We start from the raw sequence: 24,541 nt of genomic DNA, 5'->3' as shown, positions 1-24,541 counted from the left end.
TTGAACCTGGGGTCTGGAATCCTGAATGCTAATTCCAGCTTAAGCCATTTTATCTCAGACAAAGTCAGCTGACTCTCCCAGGATTAAATTTCTTCTGTAAAATGAAAGTCCAGATTATTGATTTCTAAGGTTTCTTCCAGTTCTAACTACATTCTTGATTACAATCCATGTGGAAGGATTAATAACCTAATGAATCACCTTTTGGTGGGTATACTAGTATTGCAGTTTTCTTTTACTTTTTTTTTTTTTTTGAAAACAATGCTTTCTTCTAAAGAAGTGGATAATCTTTCTAAAACACAGGCCAGTAAGAAAGATTTTAGGGGACATAGATGCATCTTAGAGTTCCCAACATCACACTACATAAAATAACTGCTTCCTCTGGTTTCTGCCTGTGTTCCTTTGTCTCAGCTCTTCAGAAAAGAAAGAAGAGTATTGTTATGTATAAAATTTTTCTTTTTGGTGCCACAAAGAAAAATTAGTACTGGGACAAAGGATCTTTCAGCAAAACAATTGTTTTCACTTCCAGCAGAAAGGTTACTCCCGTTAACAATCTTGCTATGAGAGTACTATGAACAAAGGAAAGCAGACATATTTATTTCTTACGCATTTGGGGTTGTCCTTACTGCTGTGTCTGATCTCCATTGGCTGGAGACAGACCTCACAATCTAAACTAAAACCTGACTGGCTAATAACTTGAAACTGTTCTAAACAGATAAAGGCAATGGAGAGCAAAAAAAGGAAGTCCAAATAAGGAAGGGGCATAGGCCACAAGCTGGGACAGCCTGTGAGCACGTCCAGCACAGATATCTTGGTTGAAGTACAAGGACATAGAATATGCTATGTGCCTGTAAGCATGTCTAACAGCTACACAGGATAGGGCTTCTAGCAAAAAGCAAGAAGACTTTTGAAGTAACTGTTTAAAACAAACTATTATTTCTAACATTTATGAATTTTTCTTAAACAAGAAAGGAGGAAGAGGAACTTTTCTACTTCCCACAAGTGTCAAGGATGAGAAGGGAACTGTAAAGGAAAGCACAACATTTCTCAATCATCCAACAGAAATAGAAATTGAGTATAGAAATGTGTTCAACTCTCAACTGGCCAGTCACATGGTAGAGTCCCACTGTAAAACATGCTGGCTAAATTATAAATTCCAGGTGGACTTTTCCCTACCCTTTATCAGTATTCTGGATAAGGTACAAGTTTATTGCCCTTACTCCTAGGGTCACTGCAGTTTGGGTGGAGGGGCAGGTGGAGTGAGGACTGTATCAATTAGTGTGTGCTGTGTAACAAACAATCACAAAACCCTAGTAGCACAACAGAAAGTGTTTCTTGCTCACATGTCCAAGATCAGCTGGGGGCTAGCTGGGTCACTGTGCTTTTCCTGGCTAGGCTGCCTCAGTTATCTGGGGATTGGCTGGCTGTTGGCTGATAAAGGCTAGGCAATATCATGAGACAACCTCATGAAGAGGTTCTAACACTACAAAATTAAAATTTAAAAATGCAAGTAAATATCCTCATTTAATCAAACTGTCTTTGAGAACATGAAGAAGTCAAGGTGTATTTGGAAAAATCCTTTACAGTTTTGACTGCTGCTAAGACAGAAGTAGAAAACAACTTTGTAGTTCCCTTCACTTGCTAAAAATGGTTATTTCAAAGAAGAAAAAAAAAGTACTTGAGAATATTAAAACATGGACTATTCTGGTCTCTCTCTCTCATGCATGCATGCTTATGTTTGTCTGCAGAACAAGAAAATATCATTATTAGTGAAAACAATAGCTTGTAAATTAGCAAAGCTGGCAGTAACAACATCATGGAAATATCTGCTGATGAAAGAGTAGGCAAAATTTTCATTTTGTACTTTAATTACAGATACTATTCTTTAAAATTACTTGTTAACAACTGTTGCCCTAAAGGAGATTCAGATCTGAAAGTAGCTTTTCTGCACTAAAATTCTTCAAGGGGCCTGTATGTATTAACAAGGCAGATGCAAGCCATTTGGGCCAAACAAACCCATTCAAAGTTAGAAAAGCTCTAGGCTATTTCAAGTCAGAAAGAACATGTAGTAGGAAAAAATCATGTAATAGTAAAAAAATGAGAAGGAAAGTATCTGAACCTAGTAAAATTTTTGAGCTCACCACTTACTGGCTATGTGCTATTTATTATAAGTAGAATTTTCAATACTACAAAAGAAGTAGCACTGGAATATTAATTTCCTCAGCAAGGCAATTTACTTCTGCAGAAGGGTGTGGCTCACAGATGGAAGAATGGGGAGCGCACACCTGGACAAGGAGGGGAAAGGGTACTTACGCCCTGACAGAGGTTGCCCCTACTGCTGTGTTGTTCCCCTATTGACCAGGGTTAGACCACACAATCTAGTCTAATTCCGATTGGCTATTTTAAAGGGAGCAGGGGTAGAAGCCAGAGTGGTGGGGTGGGTAGTTTTGTGGGAAGGATGGTTATGGGCAGGTCAGAGCAGGTAAGCAGGGGTTAAAGCAGGTGACCAGAGCAGGTGACCAGGATGAGTCAGGATGGGGTGGGGGACCAGGGGAACAGATGTGAACTACTGATTAGAACTGGTGGAAAATGTTGTTTACTGAAACTACAAGGAAGTTAAACTTCAGTGAATTAAAGAATAAAACAGCTGAACATACTGACATACTGATTCTTTGAAGAGAAACTTGGAGTTCACTATATCTAACATATTTAAACCGCCACTGCAAAATTGTAACTGCCCCAAAGAAGATTCAGAGATGAAAGTTGCTTCTATGCACTAACATGCTTCATGGGGCTTGTGTACATTAATACAGGTTTTATTAAAAGTCCCCACCCAAGTTCCTAGTCAGGTCTGTTTAGGCAAATGAAAGATTCAAGTTTGCTTTTGATTGATTGATACAGCTGAGGCGTCATGGGTCAATACAAATGATCCTTGATTGGCTGGTTCAGGCGAGCTCTGCAAATTCCAAAGTTGAACAGAGTTGTGGGTTTACTGGGAGCTCGGAGTACCCCATGTGACCTCTAGTTAGCAAATGGCCCTTGACTTTATTTTAAATTCAGGCCCAGTTAACCACTTGGGATCCATCTTGAAGGATTAGCTTTTTCAGGTTCTCATTTATTAATGACAACTCTATCTTTTAGATACCTTCTTAATCAGTTATGAGCAGCTTGGCTGGGGGCAGTGGCTGACGCCTGTAATCCCAACACTTTGGGAGGCTGAGGCAAGTGGATCACCTGAGGTCAGGAGCTCAAGACCAGCCTGGCCAACATGGTAAAACCTTATCTCTACAGATAATATAAAAATTAACTGAGTGTGGTGGTGCATGCCGGTAATCCCACCTATTTGGGAGGCTGAGGCAGAAGAATTGCTTGAACCCAGGAGGTGGAAGTTGCAGTGAACCAAGATTACGACATTGCATTCCAGCCTGGATGACAAGAGCAAAACTCCATTCCCCCACTTCCCCGAACAAACAAAAATTAAAAAATAAAATATGACCAGCTTGAATTCTCCCCATTGTGCCTTTGGAAGTTCATGGCCCTGGTCTGCAAGTCTCCCAGGTTGTTCCTAAGAACTTCATCTATGGAGATGATATAGAATGGAGAAGACTTGGGGGAAAGTCAGAAGATCTTAGAGAACCAGGAGGGCAACGTGGGCTCCTCACTGTCAACCAAAAAGTAAAACAAAATAAAAAAAAACAAAAAATTTCCTCAGTTAGAATAAGAAAGACCTTTGAATTGGACCAGAGTAGTGGAATTGGACCTAGCTTCATAACAGAAACCCAGGGAAACAGCGAGCTGTTGGAGGGGAGACTGCTGTGTGTCACATTAGGGCTCCCGTGACCTACGCATGGCAAAGAAGAACCTGAGAATGAAGAGTCTCAAACAGCTCTTCCTCATCTGTCAAAATATAATGCCCATTTTCTTCTAGACATGGAAGCAAAATTGTACTCCCCCAGTTATTTGAGTGCAGATGGTAGCAAAATTGAGTGAGGGAATGTTGTACACAGGTGGGCGGAGGGGGAGGGAAGGATAGTTTGTGTGGAACCCTTGCTTGGTGCACACTTTGTGTTTTATTATCAATCTGTGCCATTCTGACTCAGCATTGATTATTATATGCACAATGATAATAATCCACAGGCAAGCGTTAATATTGCTAATGATACTGCGCTGCAGAGTGATTTTCTGAGCGCCACTCTCAGCTGCTGCATCCGGATTACAGCATTTGTGCAACTCCAAACTAAGGCAGGGGTAAAATAGCCAGCACTTGTTCAGTCAAAAAGAGCTGGCAAAGAGAGCAGCCTGCAATTAGATCAAATATGCTTGTCACCAGAGGGCTGGCAGGCCTGGTTCACATGCCCAAGAGTTGGGGATGACCTTTAACAGATGTAGATTCTCAATATAAAAACTCTAGTCCAATGCAGATAAATGAACAAAGTTTTGTAGCTGGCTGCGTCACGTTTTTATCTCCATTTGAATAAGAATTTTCTGGGCTTATTGTTGAGATACAACAAGTCGTTGTTGCAGTCTCTTAAAGGACCTCAGGAAGCCAGCCCCATCTGTGATCTTAGGCTTGGATATCCCAAGGATCAGTTTCATCAAAATTATTCACTTGTGCCAATTCGTTAAACGCTTTCTGAAAATTTACCCTTTGGCTGTTTTGGACAAGAAAACTTCATTTTCAAATGTTTTGCCTAATATTTTTACCGTAACTGGGTACACCAAAAGGTCTTCCAGACACAGAAGATCACTCGTAATAGTCAAAGATTCAAGTAACTGACTCAGGAGAGAAGTGTCTGCTAGCAGTAGGACTGGGCAATTTGATATATTTAATGGAACTTCTCCCTCTCTACTTCCCATCCTGCCTTTATCAGGAAGATGAAGAAAAAACTTGGTTTTATGAAAGCCTGACCCTTTGATTACTGGCACGCTCAGGTTCACAGAAATCTTAAATGACTTTGTGTTGGCCACAACTTTTCTCTCTAGCAGATTTATAAACCACTGCAAGGCCATATTGCTAGTACTCAGCACATGCAACTTTTAACCAGATACTTCCTTATATGGGTTCTCTGTTCTAGCCTTAACTTGCTGGGAGCCTTCCTCACTCTTGGTGTGATCCTCACTCTCCACTCTCTTTCCACACATCAAAACATTCTCACCTTTAAGCACAACTCAAAGCTCACTTCTTCCAGGAGTCAGTCCCTGATAATCAGATGGAAGTGGTCAGTTCCCCTCAGGAAATAAGACAGCTGCTCTATGAAGAAAAGGGCATTAGATCAAGAATCAGAAGGGCTGAACCCAAATCCTAGCTTTGCTAAGAACTCACTGGGAGACTGTCTTAGTTTCCTAGAACTTCCCTAAGAAAGTATCACAAACTAGGTGGCTCTAAACACAGAAATTTATCATTTTACAGTTCTGGAGGCTGAAAATCTGAGACTAAGGTGTTAACAGGGCTGTTTCCTTCTGAGAGCTGTGAGGGAGAAGCTGTTTCATGTCTCTCTCCCAGCTTCTGGTGGTTTGCTAGCAATCTTTGGTGTTCCTTGGCTAGTAAAAGTGATACCCTGGTCTCTGCCTTCATCTTCACATGGCAGTCCTCCTGTTTGCATGTCTGGCTCTGTATCCAAATTTCCTCTTTTTATAAGGACACGATTCATATTGGATTAGGGGCTCATCCTATGCCAGTGTGACTTCATCTTATCTAATTACATTGGCAATGATCTTATCTACAAATAGGTCATATTCTGAGGTACTGAGGGTTAGGACTTCAAGATATCAATTTGGAGAGTATACAATTCAACCTGTAACAGGGCTCATAGGAAAAAAAATCCCTCGTTTTCCCAACCTGTAAAATAGAGGTAAAGTAGAAATAACTACGCACCAAATCCTTGGATTAGTGTAGGTAGTTACCTAGCTCTGTGGTTCAGTGGATGCATATGTTAGATTCCATATCTTATTTTTATTTTATGCTGTCTTATTATGCTTTTTACACCTCTGTATGAGTGGAAGCAGAGAGGAGAGAAGACCCAAACGTAATTGATGACTCCTTCCTGGGGGGAAGTGGGGACACCATAATGGCTTCCTTCAGCGAGGCACCAAGCTAGGCAAGGAGAAATACAGTCTATTGGAGGGATTGCAGTGCCAGATGACCCATCATAACTCGTGAGTTAATGTTTGAAAGGTGTAGTGGCCTTTCCCTCAGTTCTTCAGCTGCTGCCTGGGACACAGGATTCACTTCAGTGGAGTCAGTCATGAGATGTGGCAAGAAGAGAACGTCCTCTCCAAGCGCATGTTGATTTTATTCCAAATTTCATTTTAAGATGCATGTTTATGTAAAATGCCTGTACATTTCCTCTAGACCATCTGCTGTAGGAATAATAGGTCAAATTCAAGGGTGCTCTTTCCCTGCAGGCGTGTGTGGGTGTGAAGTCAGACCAACTCAGATCTTGTTCCCCTCCACAGACAGGGAGTCCAAAACTTGCCTCTGCTGTCCTTCTCTGATCGTCTACCAATTGGCTTCCTTACTATTATTGCACAACACTACACATAATTTTTAATTATATTACCCACAATTTCTTTTAGAAACCATGCAGAAGACCATCCATAAAATTAGCCCTACTGGGATTCGTACTGTTTCATTAAACATTTCCAGTAAGTTTCTGATCTGATAGAACAGTCATAACTACAAATGTTAGGTATTTTGGATACATGGTATAGATGTTTGGTTTCTTTCTAGACAAACGTGAAACTAGGAAAGTAGCGTATTCAGAACCGAGCTCCCTAGCTGGCTGACGACAAGCCTGGGCAGTGGAGGAGCCAGCAGGTGAGGTCCCAGGCGTTCAGCTCACTCAGCCCCACAGCCTCCCTTAGAGTGCTTTTCCGTACTTGTGTCTTAAATAATGGGCACAAAGTGATGAATTCAGAATGGACACACAGTAGGTGCTTTTAAGCATGATTCCACCTGCCTCTAGCTATCAACATAAGGCCACACTAGCGTAATCTTGTGGCAAATACAGAGCTTGGTCACAGAACTTTTGAGCAGGCAGGACTCAACAAGCAAAGCAGAGGGGAATTACTATTTATACTTGCAAAGCACCAAATAAAGTTCATACAAACCTCATGAGAGATTCCTCCTTTTGTGCTTTAAAGGAGCAAGTAGGGGCCGGACGCGGTGGCTCACGCCTGTAATCCCAACACTTTGGGAGGCCGAGGCAGGTGGATCACGAGGTCAAGAGATCGAGACCATCCTGGCCAACATGGTGAAACCCCCTCTCTACTAAAAATACAAAAAATCAGCTGGGCATGGTGGCGCATGCCTGTAATCCCAGCTACTCAGGAGGCTGAGGCAGGAGAATTGCCTGAACCCAGGAGGCGGAGGTTGCGGTGAGCCGAGATCGTGCCATTGCACTCCAGCCTGGGCAACAAGAATGAAACTCCGTCTCAATAAATAAATAAATAAATAAATAAAGGAGCAAGTGGAGGCCGGAAATGTCGAGACTTTCCTCAGGTGCCTCAGGAAGAAAGAAGCAGAGCCAGGACTCTCACTGGACTTCTGACTCAAAGCCTTTTCTCTCATGAGCCACCGGCCATGTGTGGTGGGCAAAAGTGGCTCTTACTCTCTTCCATAGCTAACCACAGGAAACTCCCCAGGGCTGAGGGGAAGAATGTGCTGAGGGTCAGGAGGTGAGAACTACCCTCACATAGTCCCATTCTGCAGGAAATGGCAGAGCAGAGGCCAGCACTTCAATAAGAAGTGCTGAGAAGTGACTAGCACATCTTTCTCAAGCAAGACTCAATTAAGGGATAGCAAACCTTAGGAAGGAAACTCTGGACTGCTCCATTAGCATGGAGACAGCCAAAGGACATCCAGGGTACTCTGCAACATTTTGCTCACGGAGATGGGGGTGCTACAGGTGCTTACTTTAAACTGAAAAAAGGGAGTGTTCTCTGCACTTTCCTTACTCTTTCCCATTCCCAAACTCGCAGACTGTGATAAGCTATAGTCCCACTGTTAGACTGTAATCCCCTGCATGGGAAGATCTTTATATTTCATATTTCCAGAAACTCAAATTGAATCCAACACTGAATAGACTCTCAGCAAAGGAGTGTTAATGATGATGTTAGATTTCTCTAGACAGATAAAGGATTTTCAACCCTGGTACTTTTAGCATTTTCAAGCAGATAATTTTTTGATTTGGGGAGTTGTCTCAAGTAAGATGTTTAGTAGCATCCCTGGCCTTGACCACGAGATGCCTGCCACCAGTTGTGACAACCAGAAACGCTTCCCAACATTGCTAAATATCCATTGGTAGCAAAAGCACCTTTGGTTGAGAATCACTGCTTTAGATGAAGAAATGAACTAACGTATCTGAGCCTATCCTATGTGCTGGATGCTTCATTGATGTGATCTCAGTTTGATCTTCACAATTACCCCGTGAGGTAGGTATTACCATGTGCAGGTGAAGAGACTGAGGCAGAGAGATTAAGTAATTGGTTCAAGAACACTCAGCTTAGAAGTGGCAGAGCTGGGAGGGTTCTGAAGCAGGCCTGTCTGATTCCTATGCTGACAGGAGGCGGAAATAACAATCGAAACAAGATCTGTACAGTCATTTGTGGGTGTTCTATCACTGTCGTTCACATAATCATCATTCTCATGTTTTTTTCAGTTTACTAAAAGGTTGAAGTCTGAATGGGTATTTTAAGCACAGATTTCTATTTTTTTCTCCATAGAACTATTAAATGCAGTATTCATAATTTCACTGTACATTTTCTCCAGCATCACTTGAGAAATGTATTAAAAGTCAGATTTATTTTCACATGGAACGAGTACTGGGCTCCCCCTGGTGTTAGCTTAGATTATATTTGACTTTAAAGGAGCTCATGTGTGACTACATTTTAAATTAATGAGAGCTTTCTCTAAGAGGAAGTTTAAAAAATTCGGCTGGCTCTCATCGACATTATAAAATTGCTTTATTCAGATTTTGCAAATATTCTATGTAAAGCCCTAATATAACGCAAGTTTTATAATGTTACAAAACAACTACTTTGAATTTGTTGTTTAAATTATTTTTTATGGACTCAGAGACATTTCTGAAGATGGAAGTACCTAGCAAAAACAAACATATATACAGTCATGAGCTGCATAACAATGTTTTGCTCAATGCCATACCACATATATAACGGTGGTCCCATATAACACCATATATTTACTGGACCTTTTCTATGCTTAGATATTCAAATACTTATTATTATGTTACAGTCACCCACAGTGTTCACCACAGTAACATGCTGTACAGAAACCCAGGAGCAATAGGCTATACCCTATAGCCTAGTATGTAGCAGCCTCTGCCCTCTAAGTTTGTGTAAGTACATTCTGATGTTCACACAATGAAATCACCTAAAAATAAATTTCTTAGAATGTGTATCCCTGTTGATAAGCGATGTATGGTAGATATATGCACACACACACACACACACACCACACATAAATGGAAATGTTCAGCCTCACTTTGATGAAAAGAAGTGCAAACTAAAATAACATAGTTACCCTGTACTCTGTACTCTACCAAACACATTTTTCTTTAAATGACACCAAATTCTGTGAGGGCAAAATAAAATAGAAATACTCTCATGCATTGCTAATGGCCTCTGGTGCAATAATCTAGAATAGTCAAATATGCAGAAAGAGCCATAAAATCTGTGTATTCTTTGACCCAATCATCCCATATCTAGGAATGGTTTAAACAAATATCTCAGAAGGAGGGAAAGCTATTTTTGCATAGATGTTCATTACAGCATTAATTGTAATAATAAAATATTGGAAGCAGCCTAAGTAGATAACAATGATCAACCTGCCCTGGCCTGGTGGCTCATGGCTGTAATCCCAGCACTTTGGGAGGCTGAGGCAAGTGGATCACTTGAGGTCAGAAGTTCGAGACCAACCTGGCCAACATGGTGAAACCCTGTCTCTACTAAAAATACAAAAATTACCCAGCATGGTGGCACGTACCTGTAATTCCAGCTATTAGGGAGGCTGAGGCAGGAGAATTGGAGAATTGTTTGAACCCAGGAGGCAGAGGTTGCAGCAAGCAGGAGGTTGTGCCATTGTACTCTAGCCTGGGTGACAGAATGGGACTCCATCTCAAAATAAATAAAGTATCCCCCCACAAAATACCCCCAAACAACAAAAGGTGATATATTTAACTAAATTATGGTACAACCACTCCAGCATAGTAGCAGTTAAGGTGGGTTTTGGAGTCAGACTGTCTGGGTTGAAATGCTGGCTCCAGTGCTAGCTCTGTTGCTCCAAAGAAGTTTAATGTCTTCATCAGTGAAATGGGTATAATAGTAGCGCTGAGCTATAGGATGTTTGGAGGATTAAACAAGATCAAAATGTGTGGTACAAAGTAAGTGCTCAGTGTATGTCTTGATGCAGCTATTAAAATTGAGAATTAAAAAATCAGAATTACAAAATTACATAATCACTTAAAAATCTAATGCTATGATATATTTTAAGAAAACATGGTACTGAAAGAGAAAAATGTTCTCTATAAGCAATGGTGGAAAAAATACAAAAATAGAATAAATATGTCAACATGGGAAATGATTGATGCCTTTCTACTTTCAATTTTCTATATTACTATTATCATTTAAATACTAACAAGTAAGCAACTGGAACTTAGAAAAAAGTTATATTTATGTATTCAACCAGTCATTAATTGGTGTCTTCTGTGTTTTAGGCACGGTGAAATTCGGCTAAACAATTAAAACATTCTCATAGAAAGCTTTATAGTTTTATAAATATAAAAAGCTTTATATTTAGTAGAAGAGACAGGCATAAACAATAACAACTTTAAATGGATTATGTGCAACCAGGTCACCAAAGGGACATCTAAATGACTCTAAGATGGCGGGGGAATGGTCAAGGAAAGCTTCAAGAATGACATAATGTATGAGCGTATCCTTGAAGGACATGTGGAAACGAATTAAATGAAGAAGGGCAAGAAGAACATTCTAGAAAAGTTACACAACTCAGAATGACACAGGTGAATTAAAGCACAATGGGCTCAAGACGGCTGGGGGAGCAGATGAGAGATGTTAATCAGAGAAATGGCAAAGGGAGAGGTGTTACGTATCTAAGACTTGAAGATGGTGGGTATGTGGGTGATGAGTGAGAATGAGGAACTTGGGTTCTAGGAGGACAGGATCTCATCTGATTTGTACAGCACTGTCTCTTCAATGCTGGAAATATCTATCAAAGAAACACTGCAGGAGAAAGAAGACAACATATGCATATAGATGTTTGTTTCAGCATTGTTTATAATAGTAAAAGGATTACAACTGTGCCTTGTTCTTTGTAAGCTCTCAATTTTTGTGGAACAAATAATAAATCTATGACTATAGTTTAGGGAAGAGGGCGAGGTGCAGTGGCTCATGCCTGTAATCCTTTTGGGAGGCCGAGGCAGGCAGTTCACCTGAGACCAGCCTGAACAACATATAGTGAAACCCTGTGTCTACTAAAAATACAAAAGCTGGGCATAGTGGCACATACCTGTAGTCCCAGCTACTTGGGAAGTTGAGGCAGGAGAATGGCTTGAATCCAGGGGGCGGAAGTTGCAGTGGGCCGAGATAGCGTAGCTGCGCTCCAGCCTGGGCAACAGAGCGAAACTCCATCTCTCAAAAAAAAAAAAAAATTATTTTAAATAAGTAAATTTTAGGGAAGAGGACTCATAGGTCTCTTTAGAACTGTTAAACATATAGATGACAATGACAATATTATACATTTTAGAGACAAGAGAGAAACAGAGGCATAGTAGTAGACAGAGACAGAGGTTTATGGTCTTGCTACTTAACTCATGAATTATGCTTTGGTGTGCTTTTACCCCAATATGTGGTAGGGGTGATCAGCTTTTTCCAAGAAAGACATATTAAAATATACACTATAATTGTGAATGCATTCTTTCTCGTATATTTCTGCTCTTTGTTTTCTATAAATCTTTTTTTGGGGTGTTAACACAATGAAGAACAGTGTATCTGCCTAGATAATTTTTCTGCTTTTAGTTTTCAAATTATTTTTTCATTACATATTATCTCTGCTATTAATTTTGCAAAACAATTTCTTTGGGGGGACAGTTTTGCCTGGAATGTATTTTTTCCATTCTTTTTCTTCTAAATGTTCTGTGCCAATAAATTTTAGGTATTTTATAATCAAGGTATAGCTGTGTTTTTTTACTCCTAGTCAAATACTGTCTTTTAAATGGGAAATTTAATCGATTAACCTTCATTTTGATATTTGGTCTCATTTTTAATATTTTACTTTGCATTCTAAGTTGTCATGCCAGTCCTTTTATGATTTCCTGCTTTCCACTGGACTCTGATTTTTTATTATCCCTCTTTTCTGAATATTATTTTAGTGGTTACATTTAACATCAAAATATACACCTGACTTAATCTTTCTTCTGAGTTCAATCTTTTTATTTCAGCACGTTCTTTAGCATTAATTCTTTTAGGATGGATCTGTGAGTGGCAAAACTTTCTGGTCTTTGTTCAAAAATTATTTCACCTTTACACAAAAAAAGTTCATCTGAGCACAGAATTTTAAATTGAGAGCTATTTTGCTTTAGAACTTCAAAGATACTATTCTATCGTTCTATGACTTCTATGATTGCTGATGAGAAATCCATAATGTTGTAGAAGGGAAGCAAAACTTTACTTCTACCCTCAGGATATTTTGGCTGGGCTTGAGAATTAAGCTGACATAACACAGGTCAACAGGAGAAAAGCGTATACATTTATTGAATGCAAGTTTTATGTGGCACAGGAGCCTTCATAAGGAAATGAAGACCCAATGACAAAGAATGGAACGCTTATATGAAGAATTCGACAAAGTGCAGTAAGTTGTGAAAATGTGACAAGCCAAGGGGCTTGGGTTAGGGTAATTAATTAGGTGGAGAAGTGATTAGAGAGATAAGGGTTGGTGTAACAAGGTTATGTGTACAGATTTAACTTGGCCTTAATTTTCTGTCGTTGATGAGAATAGTACTTTCCTTCTGGTACAGGGATGACATCTTTCATTTCGTGCTTTTAAGAAACAAAAGAAATATGTGTTCGTGCACCTGCTGTTTTTCGAGTGTCTTTAACTCCAAATAGTTAATATGTCAGAGTGACATATTTTGGAATGGTGTGTTCTGAATTCCTTCAATGTGATTGATTATTAATAAAAAGGAAAAGGAAAAAATAGCATATATTTGTCCCAGTTGTTGCTAAACTGTTATTGTTAATAGCCAACATTTATTTTTAATTAACAACTCTTACCAATCTTGGAATTGCACAATTTACATTAAAACCGGCATAAGCATTAGGAAGTGTCATATTAGCCTGGTTTTAATAAAAAATAAGTCGGCCGGGCATGGTTGCTAACGCCTGTGATGATGGGCACCACCTGACTGTCAACTCGCTCTCTCCAGCCTGCCTGCCGCTTCCCTGGAGGCCCGGGGCCGGTCCGTGGAAGCCCGTCAGGGCAGCCCCAAGCCCCTGGGCGGGCGCCTAAGGTTCTCACCCCCACACGGAGTGGGCCCGAAGCTCCGGACCTAGGCGGAGGGGGCGGGGGCGACGGCGGGGTCTGGCCGGCTTCTCCCGGGGCCCCTCCAACGCCGCCCGCGGGCCTTTCCGTTTCCCCAGCCAGCCCTTGCTTGTCAGCTCGCTTTGTCCCGCCCGCCTGTTGCTTCCCCTGGGACCCGGGGCCGCCCCGTGGAGGGTCGGCGCGGAAGCCCCAGCCCCCTCGGCCGGTGCCTGGGGCCCTCACCCCCACGCGGAGCAGGACCGGAGCGTCGGAGCTAGGCAGGGGCGGAGTCTGGCCAGCCCCTTGAGAGAGAAAACCGGGGAGCCAGCTTGCTGGGAGCGTTAGGCCCCCGCGCACCTCCCTGCCTCCCAAGCCGTCCCTTTTCAGCTCCCTCTCTCCTGCCGGCCTGCCACTTCCCCTCGGGCCCTGGGCAGCCCCAGGCTCCCTGGGCAGGCGCCCAAGAACCTCACCCCCATACGGAGCGGGCCCGGAGCAGAGCTCCAGAGATAGGCAGGGGCCGCCCCTGGCAGCTTCTGGAGGGGAGAAAGGGCCTGGGAGAGCCGACTTGCTTGGGGCTTTGGGTCCCCAACCCCCACCAGAGCCGCCTGTAGGCCTCCCTACCGCCCCAGCCCTTCCCTATCAGCTCACTCTCTCTCGCTTCACTGCTTCTTCCCCTGGGGCCCGGGGCCGCCCCAAACTTCCTCGCCCGGCGCCTGAAACCTTCGCCCCCAACCCGGAGCGAGCTCGGAGCTCCGGAGCTAGACAGGGGCCAGGTCTGGCCGGGCCCTCGAGAGGAGAGAGAACCTAGGAGAGCTGGCTTGCTGGGGGCTTTGGGCCCCCAGCCCCTCCCAAGGCTCTTGCGGGCCTCCTTGCCGCCCAGCCATCCCCTGTCAGCTTGCTCTCTCCCGCCGGCCTGCCGCTTCTCCAGAGGCGCGCGACCTCCCCATGTTGGCCCGCCCCGGCAGCCCTAGGCCCCCTGGGCCAGCGCCCAACGTACTCACCCCCACATGGAGCGGGCCCGAAACTCCGGAACTAGGCAGGGGCCAGGTCTGAGCGGCTTCTGGAGGGGAGAGAGGGCCTGGGAGAGCTGCCTTGCTGGGAGCTTTGGGCCCCCGGCCCCTCCCAAGCCGCCTCTGGGCCTCCCTGCCTTTTCAGCCATCCCCAGACCATCAGCTCGCTTTCTCCCCATGAGGCCCTGGGGCTAGCCAACTGCCCCTGGGCCGGTGCCTGTAGCCCTCACCCCCACCCAGTAATCCCAGGACTTTGGTGAGGCCGAGGTGTGTCGTCAGGAGTCCGAGACCAGCCTGGCCAACATGGTGAAACCCCCGTCTCTAACTAAAAATACAAACATTAGCCAGACGTGATGGTACATGACTGTAATCCGTTACTCAGGAGGGTGAGGTAGGAGAATCACTTGAACCCGGGAGGCGAAAGTTGCAGTGAGCTGAGATGGGGCCACTGTCCTCCAGCCTGGGCGACAGAGGAAGACTGTCTCAAAAAAAAAAAAGGTCAATATCACCATTTTATTTATTATCACTCATAACCATTAGGCAATGCATTTAGACAAGAAAGTCAACTATTTAAAACAACAGGAAAAAATTCTGTGAGTTTTTCTGCCTACCTGGAAAATCAGAGAGGAAAAAAGATGAACAGAAATGACAGAATTTAATAAGGAAATACAAATCAGTCCAAAAATAAAAAATGTTTTGTCTGTAAAACATGGTCAATAAGAAAACATAATAAAAGAAACCTAAATATTTTCCCAAAATACAGTAATAAAAAAGAAGATCTGGAGATAAACTCTATGAAATGTGTGAAAATTCTATAAGGAAAATCAGAAACTTACATAAGTAAATTGTTTTGAAAAGTCAAGGGACATGTCTCCTTTAACATGTATTTACAATTTTTCATACATCTTATTGTATCTAAATATTTAATGTAATTTTAATAGGCTTGCATTAGAACTGGAAATGAAAGTATATTTTGCATTTGGAATAAGAGAACACACAGGTTCTCTCCTGTAAAGTCAAGTCCCTCCTTCTCTGCCTTTCCCTACTCTGTGCTTCGGCAAGTCTGGGGAGTTAAGTGCCACTTTCTTGATGAAGTATCTACAGTAATTACTTGGAATTCATCTGTATAGATTTGTCTTATATATCCCGATTTTGTTTCACATTTGCCATGTTTTAAATATTACCCAGTTTTATTCAACCTGTAGTTGCCCTTTCTGTTTTCAAAAATCTTCCGGTTTTGCCTTGCAAATTGCATCCCTTATTCAATCTTTATGCAGGTTAATTCACAATTGACTTTGAACTTGATTGTCCTTACTCGGCATGTTTTATTTTATAGAACTTTATAACTTTCTCCATACCTGCTTCTATATATGCCTTATTCTGTGTAGATATTAAGTGTTTAGCAGTGACTTTTTTTGAGGTAACGTCAATTGTTGAATATCATACAGTAATTTTTAGTTATTTGGCAGCGTTACTAAATGGGTTTTGCGTTTCAGTTTCTCTTGTTTAGTGCACAAAAAGCTAACACAATTGTGCCTCTTTTTAGTAGTCAAAACTTTTGAAGCTTTTACTGTCCCAAATTTCTAAACCTCAAATTATGTGAGGCCTTTTAGTCTCATTCCTGCCTGACTCTATCTCACCATCACATATGGTATAAGGTTTCTCAACATTCTTACGTTTTAAGAATCCTATTCTTTAACAAAATGCCGCGAAGCCACAGGTATCAAATGTTTACCCAAATTTTATTTTACTTACATGCCACATGAGTATTTTGTGAGACTGCCTATTTGAAATTTTCTAAGATCCACTTTAACCAGCCATGCTGATGTTTTCTGAACTCAAAACTGGAAGGTTACACACCTCTCCTGCTTGTAATCCAATCTTCACTTCCATACGTAACTCTTAACTGACATAACTAGTTTGAAATACAGCCTCGCTCATATCACCCAGATGAGTGCAGTGGCGCGATATTCCCTTACTATTAACTGCCGCCCCCCATCATCAAGCAACTCTCCCACCGCAACTGCGCAAGCAGCTGGGACTACAGGCCTGCGCCACCAGGCCCGGCTAATTTCTGTGGGGACAGAGTCCCAACTATGTTAAACTAGATTTAAGCGACCCTCCCATTTCGATCTCAAGTGGAAGTTCTGGCAAGTGTGAGTCACCACACCTAGTTCTGTGTAATTCTAAAGCTTAAGTACCTTTAAAACGTCAAACTAATGGTTGACCCAGTGCTCCATGGAAATTCCCTCATACAATGCGGAAGTGCACTTTGAAGGTATTGCTTCTGACAGGCGCTTGCTAAGATGACTGCTTAACGACAGCAGTAACACGTTTAGTAATGCACAGCCTTTTTTGAGATAGTATGTGGCTCTGAAAAGAGCCTTTTTTTTCCCTGAGGTCACAGATGTAATCCGGAGAAATTACTTGTTTTGAGATTTATGGTGGTGACTCTCAGTCTTCTTGGGCAGCAATACAGCTTGAATGTTGGGCAGGACTCCGCCCTGTGCAATCGTCACGCCACCCAACAGCTTATTGAGTTCCTCATCATTGCGGATAGCTAGCTGCAGGTGTCGGGGAATAATGCGAGTTTTTTTATTATCGCGAGACGCATTGCCAGCCAGTTCAAGGATCTCTGCGGTTAGATACTCCAACACTGCAGCCAAGTATACTGGCGCGCCCGCCCCTATCCGCTCTGCATAGTGGCCTTTGCGAAGCAGGCGGTGGATTCGACCCACAGGAAACTGTAAGCCCGCCCTAGAAGAGCGGGACTTAGCCTTGGCCCGCACTTTTCCTCCCTGCTTCCCGCGTCCAGACATTTCTTCAAAGCAAAATTGCAGCAACGGAAAAATGACCCTCTCAGGGTCGCTACGGGGCCTATTTATAGTCTAACTGAGGTTGGCATGTGCTCTCTGATTGGTTGATGATCGTTCTACCCAATCAGAGAGTCTTACTAGAAACGCCTTATTTGCATTCACGCCACTTCCCATTGTCCAATCAGATTTTGGATACCCAACAGGCCATTTGAGGACCGTGCCTATAAATACAGCAGTTTTGCGTCTCTGGAGTTATCCGTTTACTGGGCGTGCTTCGGAGCTAAGGTGCTGAGGAGAAAAGAGCTTGTAACACTCTAAAAGAGCTGCTTAACACTCTGAAAGAGCTGTAACACCCTAAAAGAGCTGTAACACTCTCTAAAAGAGCTGCTTAACACTGAAGAGCCGTTAACACTCTAGAAGTGTGCGGTCAGCCATGCCGGAGTTGTCTTCTAAAGGAGCCACCATTTCTAAGAAAGGCTTCAAGAAGGCGGTTGTGAAAACACAGAAGAAGGAGGGCAAGAAGCGGAAGAGGACCCGCAAGGAGAGCTATTCTATTTACATCTACAAGGTGCTGAAGCAGGTCCATCCGGACACTGGCATATCTTCCAAAGCCATGAGCATTATGAATTCCTTCGTCACTGACATATTTGAGCGTATAGCGAGCGAGGCATCACGCTTAGCTCACTACAACAAGCGCTCCACCATTACTTCCAGAGAGATTCAGACAGCAGTGCGTCTGCTGCTGCCGGGAGAGCTGGCTAAGCATGCCGTGTCTGAGGGCACTAAGGCTGTCACTAAGTACACCAGCTCCAAATAAGTCTGCCTAGTAAACGGAACCCAAAGGCTCTTTTCAGAGCCACTTAAATACACTGAAAGAGCTGTGCACTTCATAGCTGGGCAGTGGCTCATGCTTATAATCCCAGCACTCATTTTGGGAGGGCTGTGTGGCTGGTGGATCTGAGGCTGATTAGCTGGGCGTGGGGGCGGGGGCCTATAATCTCCGCTACTCTGGAGGCTGAGGCAGAATCATTTAAGCGTACGAGGGGGGCGTTGAGTCGAGATCGACATTGCTATTCCATCCGGTGCGACAGTGAGACTCCGTCTCAAAAGGTGGTCCAGGCGTGGTGGCTTAGGCCTCTAATCCCAGGCAGGCGGATCATGAGGTAAGGAGTTCGAGACCAGCCTGGGCCGACATGGTAAAACCCCATCTCTACTGAAAGTACGAAAAATTAGCTGGGCGTCAGGGTGAGCGCCTGTAATCCCAGTACTCGGGAGGTTTGAGGCAAAAGAATTGCTTGAACCTGGGAGGGAGAGGTTACAGTGAGCAAAGATTGCTCTACTGTATTCCAGCCCGAGTGACAGTGGGTCTCAAAAAGTGGGTGGGGCGGGTAGGTCGACTAGTTAAGACCGGTAGTTTTGTCTAAGCCACTTGCTAACTTGACACTGGGAAGTTTAAGGTTAGCAGTACGTATGTAAAGGTGCAAAGCGCAGGGATGCAGACAACTTGCACAGTGATTCCAAATTTTAAGACCCTACAAAAGGAATAGTTGGGAGGGAGTTCGTTTTTGTGTCGTAGGTAAGTCAAGATACGGAAGTGATTTGAGGAACTCTGGCGAACCCACCAGTCTGGTTAGCAGGATTGAAACGAACTTAAAATGTTCTGTAATTTTCTTCAGTTTATAATGGTTTCATTGTGTTACTGGATTTTGGACTACATTTGTAAGCTGACAAGCATCAAACTAATATGAGCTGCCTTGAAAACGGATCAAATATTACCTGGAAACCTGTGGTTAGCTGGGATTCTCAATTTGTTTAACTCATGTTCGTTTAACTTTTATCTTGCAATGAAATATTGGATGCGTATATGCTTTAAACAGTACCGTTTAATAGGATATATCAATGTACAGCAAGACCTATTAAAACAAGTGCTTCCACACTTGTGTGCACAGTAAGACAGCCCCTACACAACCCCTGCATGCTTTAGCTGGGAAATCTTCCAAGGAGGTGACAAGTGGGCGGGGAAGGGGCATCTTTGCCCACCTTGTATTGGCGATGGGATCATCTGTAATCGGGGATTCCTGCTTTTCTAGCACCCTGGAAAACAGCAGGTGTCACACAGCTGTCAAATAAACTTGTCAACTTTGTGACCACTGTCAATAGGTTACCCTGATTATCCAAGAACTTTTAGGATTATCTGGGCAATCGATAAGTAGGAATACAAGCAAATAAAAACTCTTTTCAGAACCAAACCTCATGCAGCTTTTATATCAAATGTATTTTTGGCTGCAAATAACAGGAAACGCTAGCTAGACTTGTTGAGATAATAAGCAATGACACCAAACAGAACACTTAAAGGCAGAGAAGTTCCACTAATAGGATGATCACAGCCTTGGCTCCACTGCCCTGCAGTCTTACTTCTGTTCTCTATACTCTGACTTTGACATCATGCTGGTCAAACAATTCCAAGTGTTCACCCAGACAGCATAGGATAAAGTAAAAGCAGGAAAAGTCAGTCTATTCTACTGGGTCTTGGGGGTCTTCCCAGAGGATCACATTCCTTTCAGGTTCATTTTCTAGAACTGAGCCTAGTTCAGGTGCTGCCTGAGTCATTCACCTAAAGAAGACCACGGGATGGGTGTGAACTGATCACCCACTTTTATATTTGGCATTTTAAAGAGTTAAATATGGTTCTGGGTATTTTGTTTTTGTTACTGTAAATGAGGTGGTAACTATTCATTTTTAAAATATTTTTTGTTATATATGTAAGGCTGCTTTCTGTGCATTATTTTTAAAATATCCTACTACCTCACTGAATTGACTTATTTTCCTATTGGTTTCCTGGTATATTTTCTTGGATTTTACATATTTGCAATACAGGTTGAGCATCCGTAATCCAAAAAGCTCCAAAATTCAAAACTTTCACTGCACTATGGATTTCTTTGCAAGTCTAGCTAATCCTATACACATGTTAATATAAATTTCTTTTTTTTTTTTTTTTTTTTTAAAGACGGGGTCTCACCATGTTGGTCAGGCTGGTCTTGAACTCCAGACCTCAGGTGATCCACCCACCTTGGCCTCCGAAGTGCTTGGATTGTAGGCATGAGCCACCACGCCCAGCCCATTAATATAAATTTCTAAATGCATTCAATAAAATATAAATTTAGTACTATTAATAAAATACCAGATTGAAAGAGTTTTCAAAATATTTTTTAAAATGTGTGATATAGTAATATTTGTACTTCAAATAAGATCTGAAACGGTAAATTTTAGTGCATACATTAGGGAAAACAGTACAGAATTTCCTCAAAAAATTAAAAATAGAATTACCATATAATCCAGCAGTCCTACTAGGTATATATTGAAAGAAAATAAAATCAGTTTCTCAAAGAGATATATCTACTCTCATATTCATTGCAGAATTATTCTCAATAGACAAGATATAGAATCTAAATGTCCATCAGCAGACGAATGGATAAAGAAAATGTGGCATATATGTATAATAGAAGACTATTCAGTCTTACAAAAGAAAAAGAATCCTGCCATTTGCAGGTACATGAATGAACCTGGAGGTTAAGTGAAATGAGTGAGGCACAGAAAGACAAATACTGTATGATCTCATAAGTGGAATTTTAAAAAGTTGAACTCTTTAGAATTAGAGTGCAGAGTGGTGGTTACCAGGGGCTGCAGTTGGGGAGTAGTGGGACGATATTGGTCAAAGGTTATGAAATTTCACTTAGGGGTAGTAAGTTCAAGAGCTCTATTGTGCAACATGGTGATTATAGTTGGTAACAATATATTGTATCCTTGAAAATTATAAAGAGTAGATTTTAAGTGTTTTCATAACAAGTATGTGGGGTAATGCATATGTTAATTAGACTGATTTAACCATTCCAGAATGTATACATATTTCAAAACATGTTGTACACAGTACATAATTTTTGTCAACTTAAAAAATGAAAATAGTTGGGTGGAGAGTGAATTTTAGGGAGGCAAGATTAAGAGCAGCGATACTGATTAGAAACTGTAATCCAGGTGAGACATCATGAGTATGCAGACACAAATGGTAGCAGTGGAGACGGTGAATAATCAGACAACAGAAACATGTAGGAAGTAAAATTACCATATCTTGAGAGATTGAAGTGGATGGAGGTTAGACTATCGGCGAAAAAATACATTTCAGGCTTGGACAACCATGTGAATAGGGTGGTACTCATGGATATATGGAACACAGTTCAGGAACATTTCTGTTGGGATTGACTGGAAATCCCTGGGGAGAGAATTCTTAAATGGCTAAGCAAGATAAGAACTGTTACATTGAATAAACAGTTGACTTTTCTGGAGTTCACAAGAGATGCAAGCCTTGGGCTTTGGACCTCAAATCCTGGCAGTTCAAGGGCAGTTAGCTTGATCACTTTTTTAGAATATGTGAGAAAAGAAGGAGCCTGAAAAGCATGAGATGCTGCAAAGAGAACTATTCCGTTTACATCTACAAGGTGCTGAAACAGATCCGCCCGGACTTGGTGGACGTTATGCACACATTATGGCCAAAGTCAAGAGAAAGCAAACAGCCTAATGCTCAATGCCAGACTTTCCTAAGTGGGGAGCTCCAGGCCTCTTTTGTTGTCATCATACAGGGTTTGAAACAGAAAATGTTGTAGACAAAAAGGCCTTATTTCCCCATAGCAGTGTCTACAGGAAGAGTATCCCCATGAACCCAGGGTTATGGGAGCCCCCTTTGAATTGCTTCAGCTGTGAGACTAGCTTTCACCAAAACTGCTGCAGATAGTTAATGCTAAGTTTAGAATTAAAGATTACGGTGTTGCCTAATCTATCAGTCTGGCAATGAGGTATACTCATAAAACAGCCTACAGCCCTATTAGAAACTTATCAGTGGCTCTTAAAAGAGCCTTTGGTTTATGGAGCTCATCTGCTGGTTAGATCATGTTTTACTTGGAGCTGGTGTACTTGGTGACTGCCTTTGTGCCCTCTGACACCGCGTATTTGGCTAGTTCCCCAGGCAGCAGCAGGCGCACGGCCGTCTGGATCTCCCTGGAGGTGATGGTTGAGCGCTTGTCATAATGCGCCAGGCGGGAAGCCTCATTGGCAATGCGCTCAAAATTGTCACTAACAAAAGAATTCATAATACTCATAGCCTTGGAAGAGATTCCAGTGTCGGGGTGAACCTGCTTCAGTACCTTGTAGATGTAAATAGAATAGTTGTCTCTGCGGCTTTTCTTGCGCTTTTTGCCTTCCTCATTTTGAGTTTTAGCCACGGCCTTCTTGAAGCCCTTTTTGGAAATGGTAGTGCCCTTTGAAGTAAGCTCTGGCATGTTTATTTTACAAGTTCTCTGGGAGATCAGTAACTGACGTTTGACATGAGCGAAGTGTGGTATTTATAGGCATGGCCCTCAACCTACGTCATTTGCATCCAACATCTGATTGGATAATAGAGAATGTACTTAAATGAGGCCATAGCAGTAAGGTTCTCTGATTGGATACAGGGCTATCAGCCAATCAATCAGATAATAAGCCACAATCTGCCATCAGACTAGAAATACGTTGAGGACCCGTTTTAACGGCTTTTTCCGTTTTAAGTTTTATTTTTGAGCTATGTCTTAGACGAGGGGAGCTGGAGGGAAAGGCACGCGCTGGAGCTAAATCCCGTTCAGAGAGGGCCTACAGTTCCCCGTGGGCGGGGTCCACCGGCTGCTCAGCAAGGGCAACCATGCCGAGTGGGTCGGGGCCGGCGCGCAGATGTACCCAGCAGCGGTGCTGGAGTACCTGGTAGCCGACATCCTAGAGTTGGTAGGCAACGCAGTCCTCCACAAGAAGACCCGCATCCTCCCTCGCCATCCTCAGCTGGTCATCCGCAACGACTAGGAGCTCAACAAGCGTCTGGGCCGAGTGACGACGGCTTAGGGTGGCGTTTTGCTCAACATCCAGGCTGTGCTGCTGTCCCAGAAGGTTGGGAGCCACTACCACAAAGACCAGTGTGAGTAACTACGCAAGTTGTAAAGGCCAGCGAGTGGTTTGAATGTCTCATGTCTAGAAGAAAAAAAAAAGCCCAAAGCTGAAATCAAAGGCTCTTTTCAGAGCCACTCAATTTCTGAGAAAGAGCTAGCTTACAAAAGGATTACAAAATGCTGTTTCTCCAATAATAAACTTAATTAACTTCAGCTGTCCTAAACAGGACTCAGCAATTCTGGTTATTGGAGTATCCGAAGTAGTTTCCTTTAAGGCTCAGTAGTATTGAATGTGGAACTTGATGTTTTTGGGTGGAATTGTTTCAGCACCTACTTCAGGCAGGCAGGGCAATCATCTTAGCAGGCTCCTGGAAGGGGAAATGCCAGCTTTCTTGGGAAAATGAACAAATTAGGACATTATTGTGACAACCTATGTAATTCCTGAGAAAAATAATGTGAAGATGGAAAATCTTATTTCGGGGGTTGTATTTTAGTTAGGGTGTCAAATTAGAGTAAAAGAAGCAAAGGAAGATTTGTAAACTTGCTGCTTTCAGCACGACTCTTGCTGGGAGAGAATGCCTGTAATAACATCAGTCAAGGCATGGGCATATCTAAACATATTCCTAGGCTATATGTTTTCTTCTACCAAAGAATTTCCTTCCAGGAATTCTAGGATGGTTGTATGTCTAGAAGACCGTAGCCATGATAAAAGGTACATACAGATACTTGATACCTTATTTATGTTAAAGTGTTTAATACGCTATATTAAAGTTTATAAGGTTTATAACTCACACACTAAGATACAAACCTATAAGTAGGCTTTGGTTTGAAATATAAAGGACACATTATTATGTAAATACTTAAGTTTGTGAGTATAAAGATATAAATATTAATTTTTTAGTATGTGGGTTATATCTCAAACCAAAGCCTAATACCGTGTGTGTGTGTGTGTGTGTGTGTGTGTGTGTCAGAGTCTTGCCCTGTCACCCAGGCTGGAGTGCAGTGGCACAATCTCGGCTCGCTGCAACTTCTGTCTCCTTGGATCAAGTAATTCTCCTGCCTCAGCCTCCCTAGTAGCTGGGATTACAGGTGCCCACCACCACACCAGGCTAATTTTTGTATTTTCAGTAGAGACGGGTTTTTGCCATGTTGGCCAAGCTGGTTTTGAACTCCTGATCTCAGGTGATCTGCCTGCCTCGG

General features: G+C 42.5%; 3 protein-coding genes and 1 pseudogene across 3 annotated transcripts; 2 read left to right on the top strand and 2 right to left on the bottom strand.

Annotated features, from left to right (window-relative positions):
* Window positions 1-16,982: 16,982 nt before the first annotated feature.
* LOC108287038 (histone H2A type 1-A) lies at window positions 16,983-17,413 on the bottom strand. The gene has a single exon (XM_017505208.2). It carries the CDS (start codon window positions 17,379-17,381, stop codon window positions 16,986-16,988), a length of 396 nt encoding a protein of 131 aa, XP_017360697.1. The 5' UTR covers window positions 17,382-17,413; the 3' UTR covers window positions 16,983-16,985.
* A 329-nt stretch (window positions 17,414-17,742) lies between these two features.
* On the top strand, window positions 17,743-18,255 carry LOC108287039 (histone H2B type 1-A). Its single transcript, XM_017505209.2, has one exon. The coding sequence runs from the start codon at window positions 17,812-17,814 to the stop codon at window positions 18,193-18,195; it is 384 nt and encodes a 127-aa protein (XP_017360698.1). The 5' UTR covers window positions 17,743-17,811; the 3' UTR covers window positions 18,196-18,255.
* Window positions 18,256-22,324: 4,069 nt separating this feature from the next.
* Window positions 22,325-22,708, bottom strand: LOC108287040 (histone H2B type 1-A-like). Its single transcript, XM_017505210.2, has one exon. It carries the CDS (start codon window positions 22,706-22,708, stop codon window positions 22,325-22,327), a length of 384 nt encoding a protein of 127 aa, XP_017360699.1.
* Window positions 22,709-22,753: 45 nt separating this feature from the next.
* Window positions 22,754-23,378, top strand: LOC108287082 (annotated as a pseudogene).
* Window positions 23,379-24,541: the final 1,163 nt, after the last annotated feature.

Source organism: Cebus imitator, unplaced genomic scaffold, assembly GCF_001604975.1.
Source record: "Cebus imitator isolate Cc_AM_T3 unplaced genomic scaffold, Cebus_imitator-1.0 Scaffold335, whole genome shotgun sequence".
NCBI lineage: Eukaryota > Metazoa > Chordata > Mammalia > Primates > Cebidae > Cebus > Cebus imitator.
Note: the sequence above shows the minus strand (reverse complement) of the source record. Positions and strands in the feature narration are given on the sequence as shown.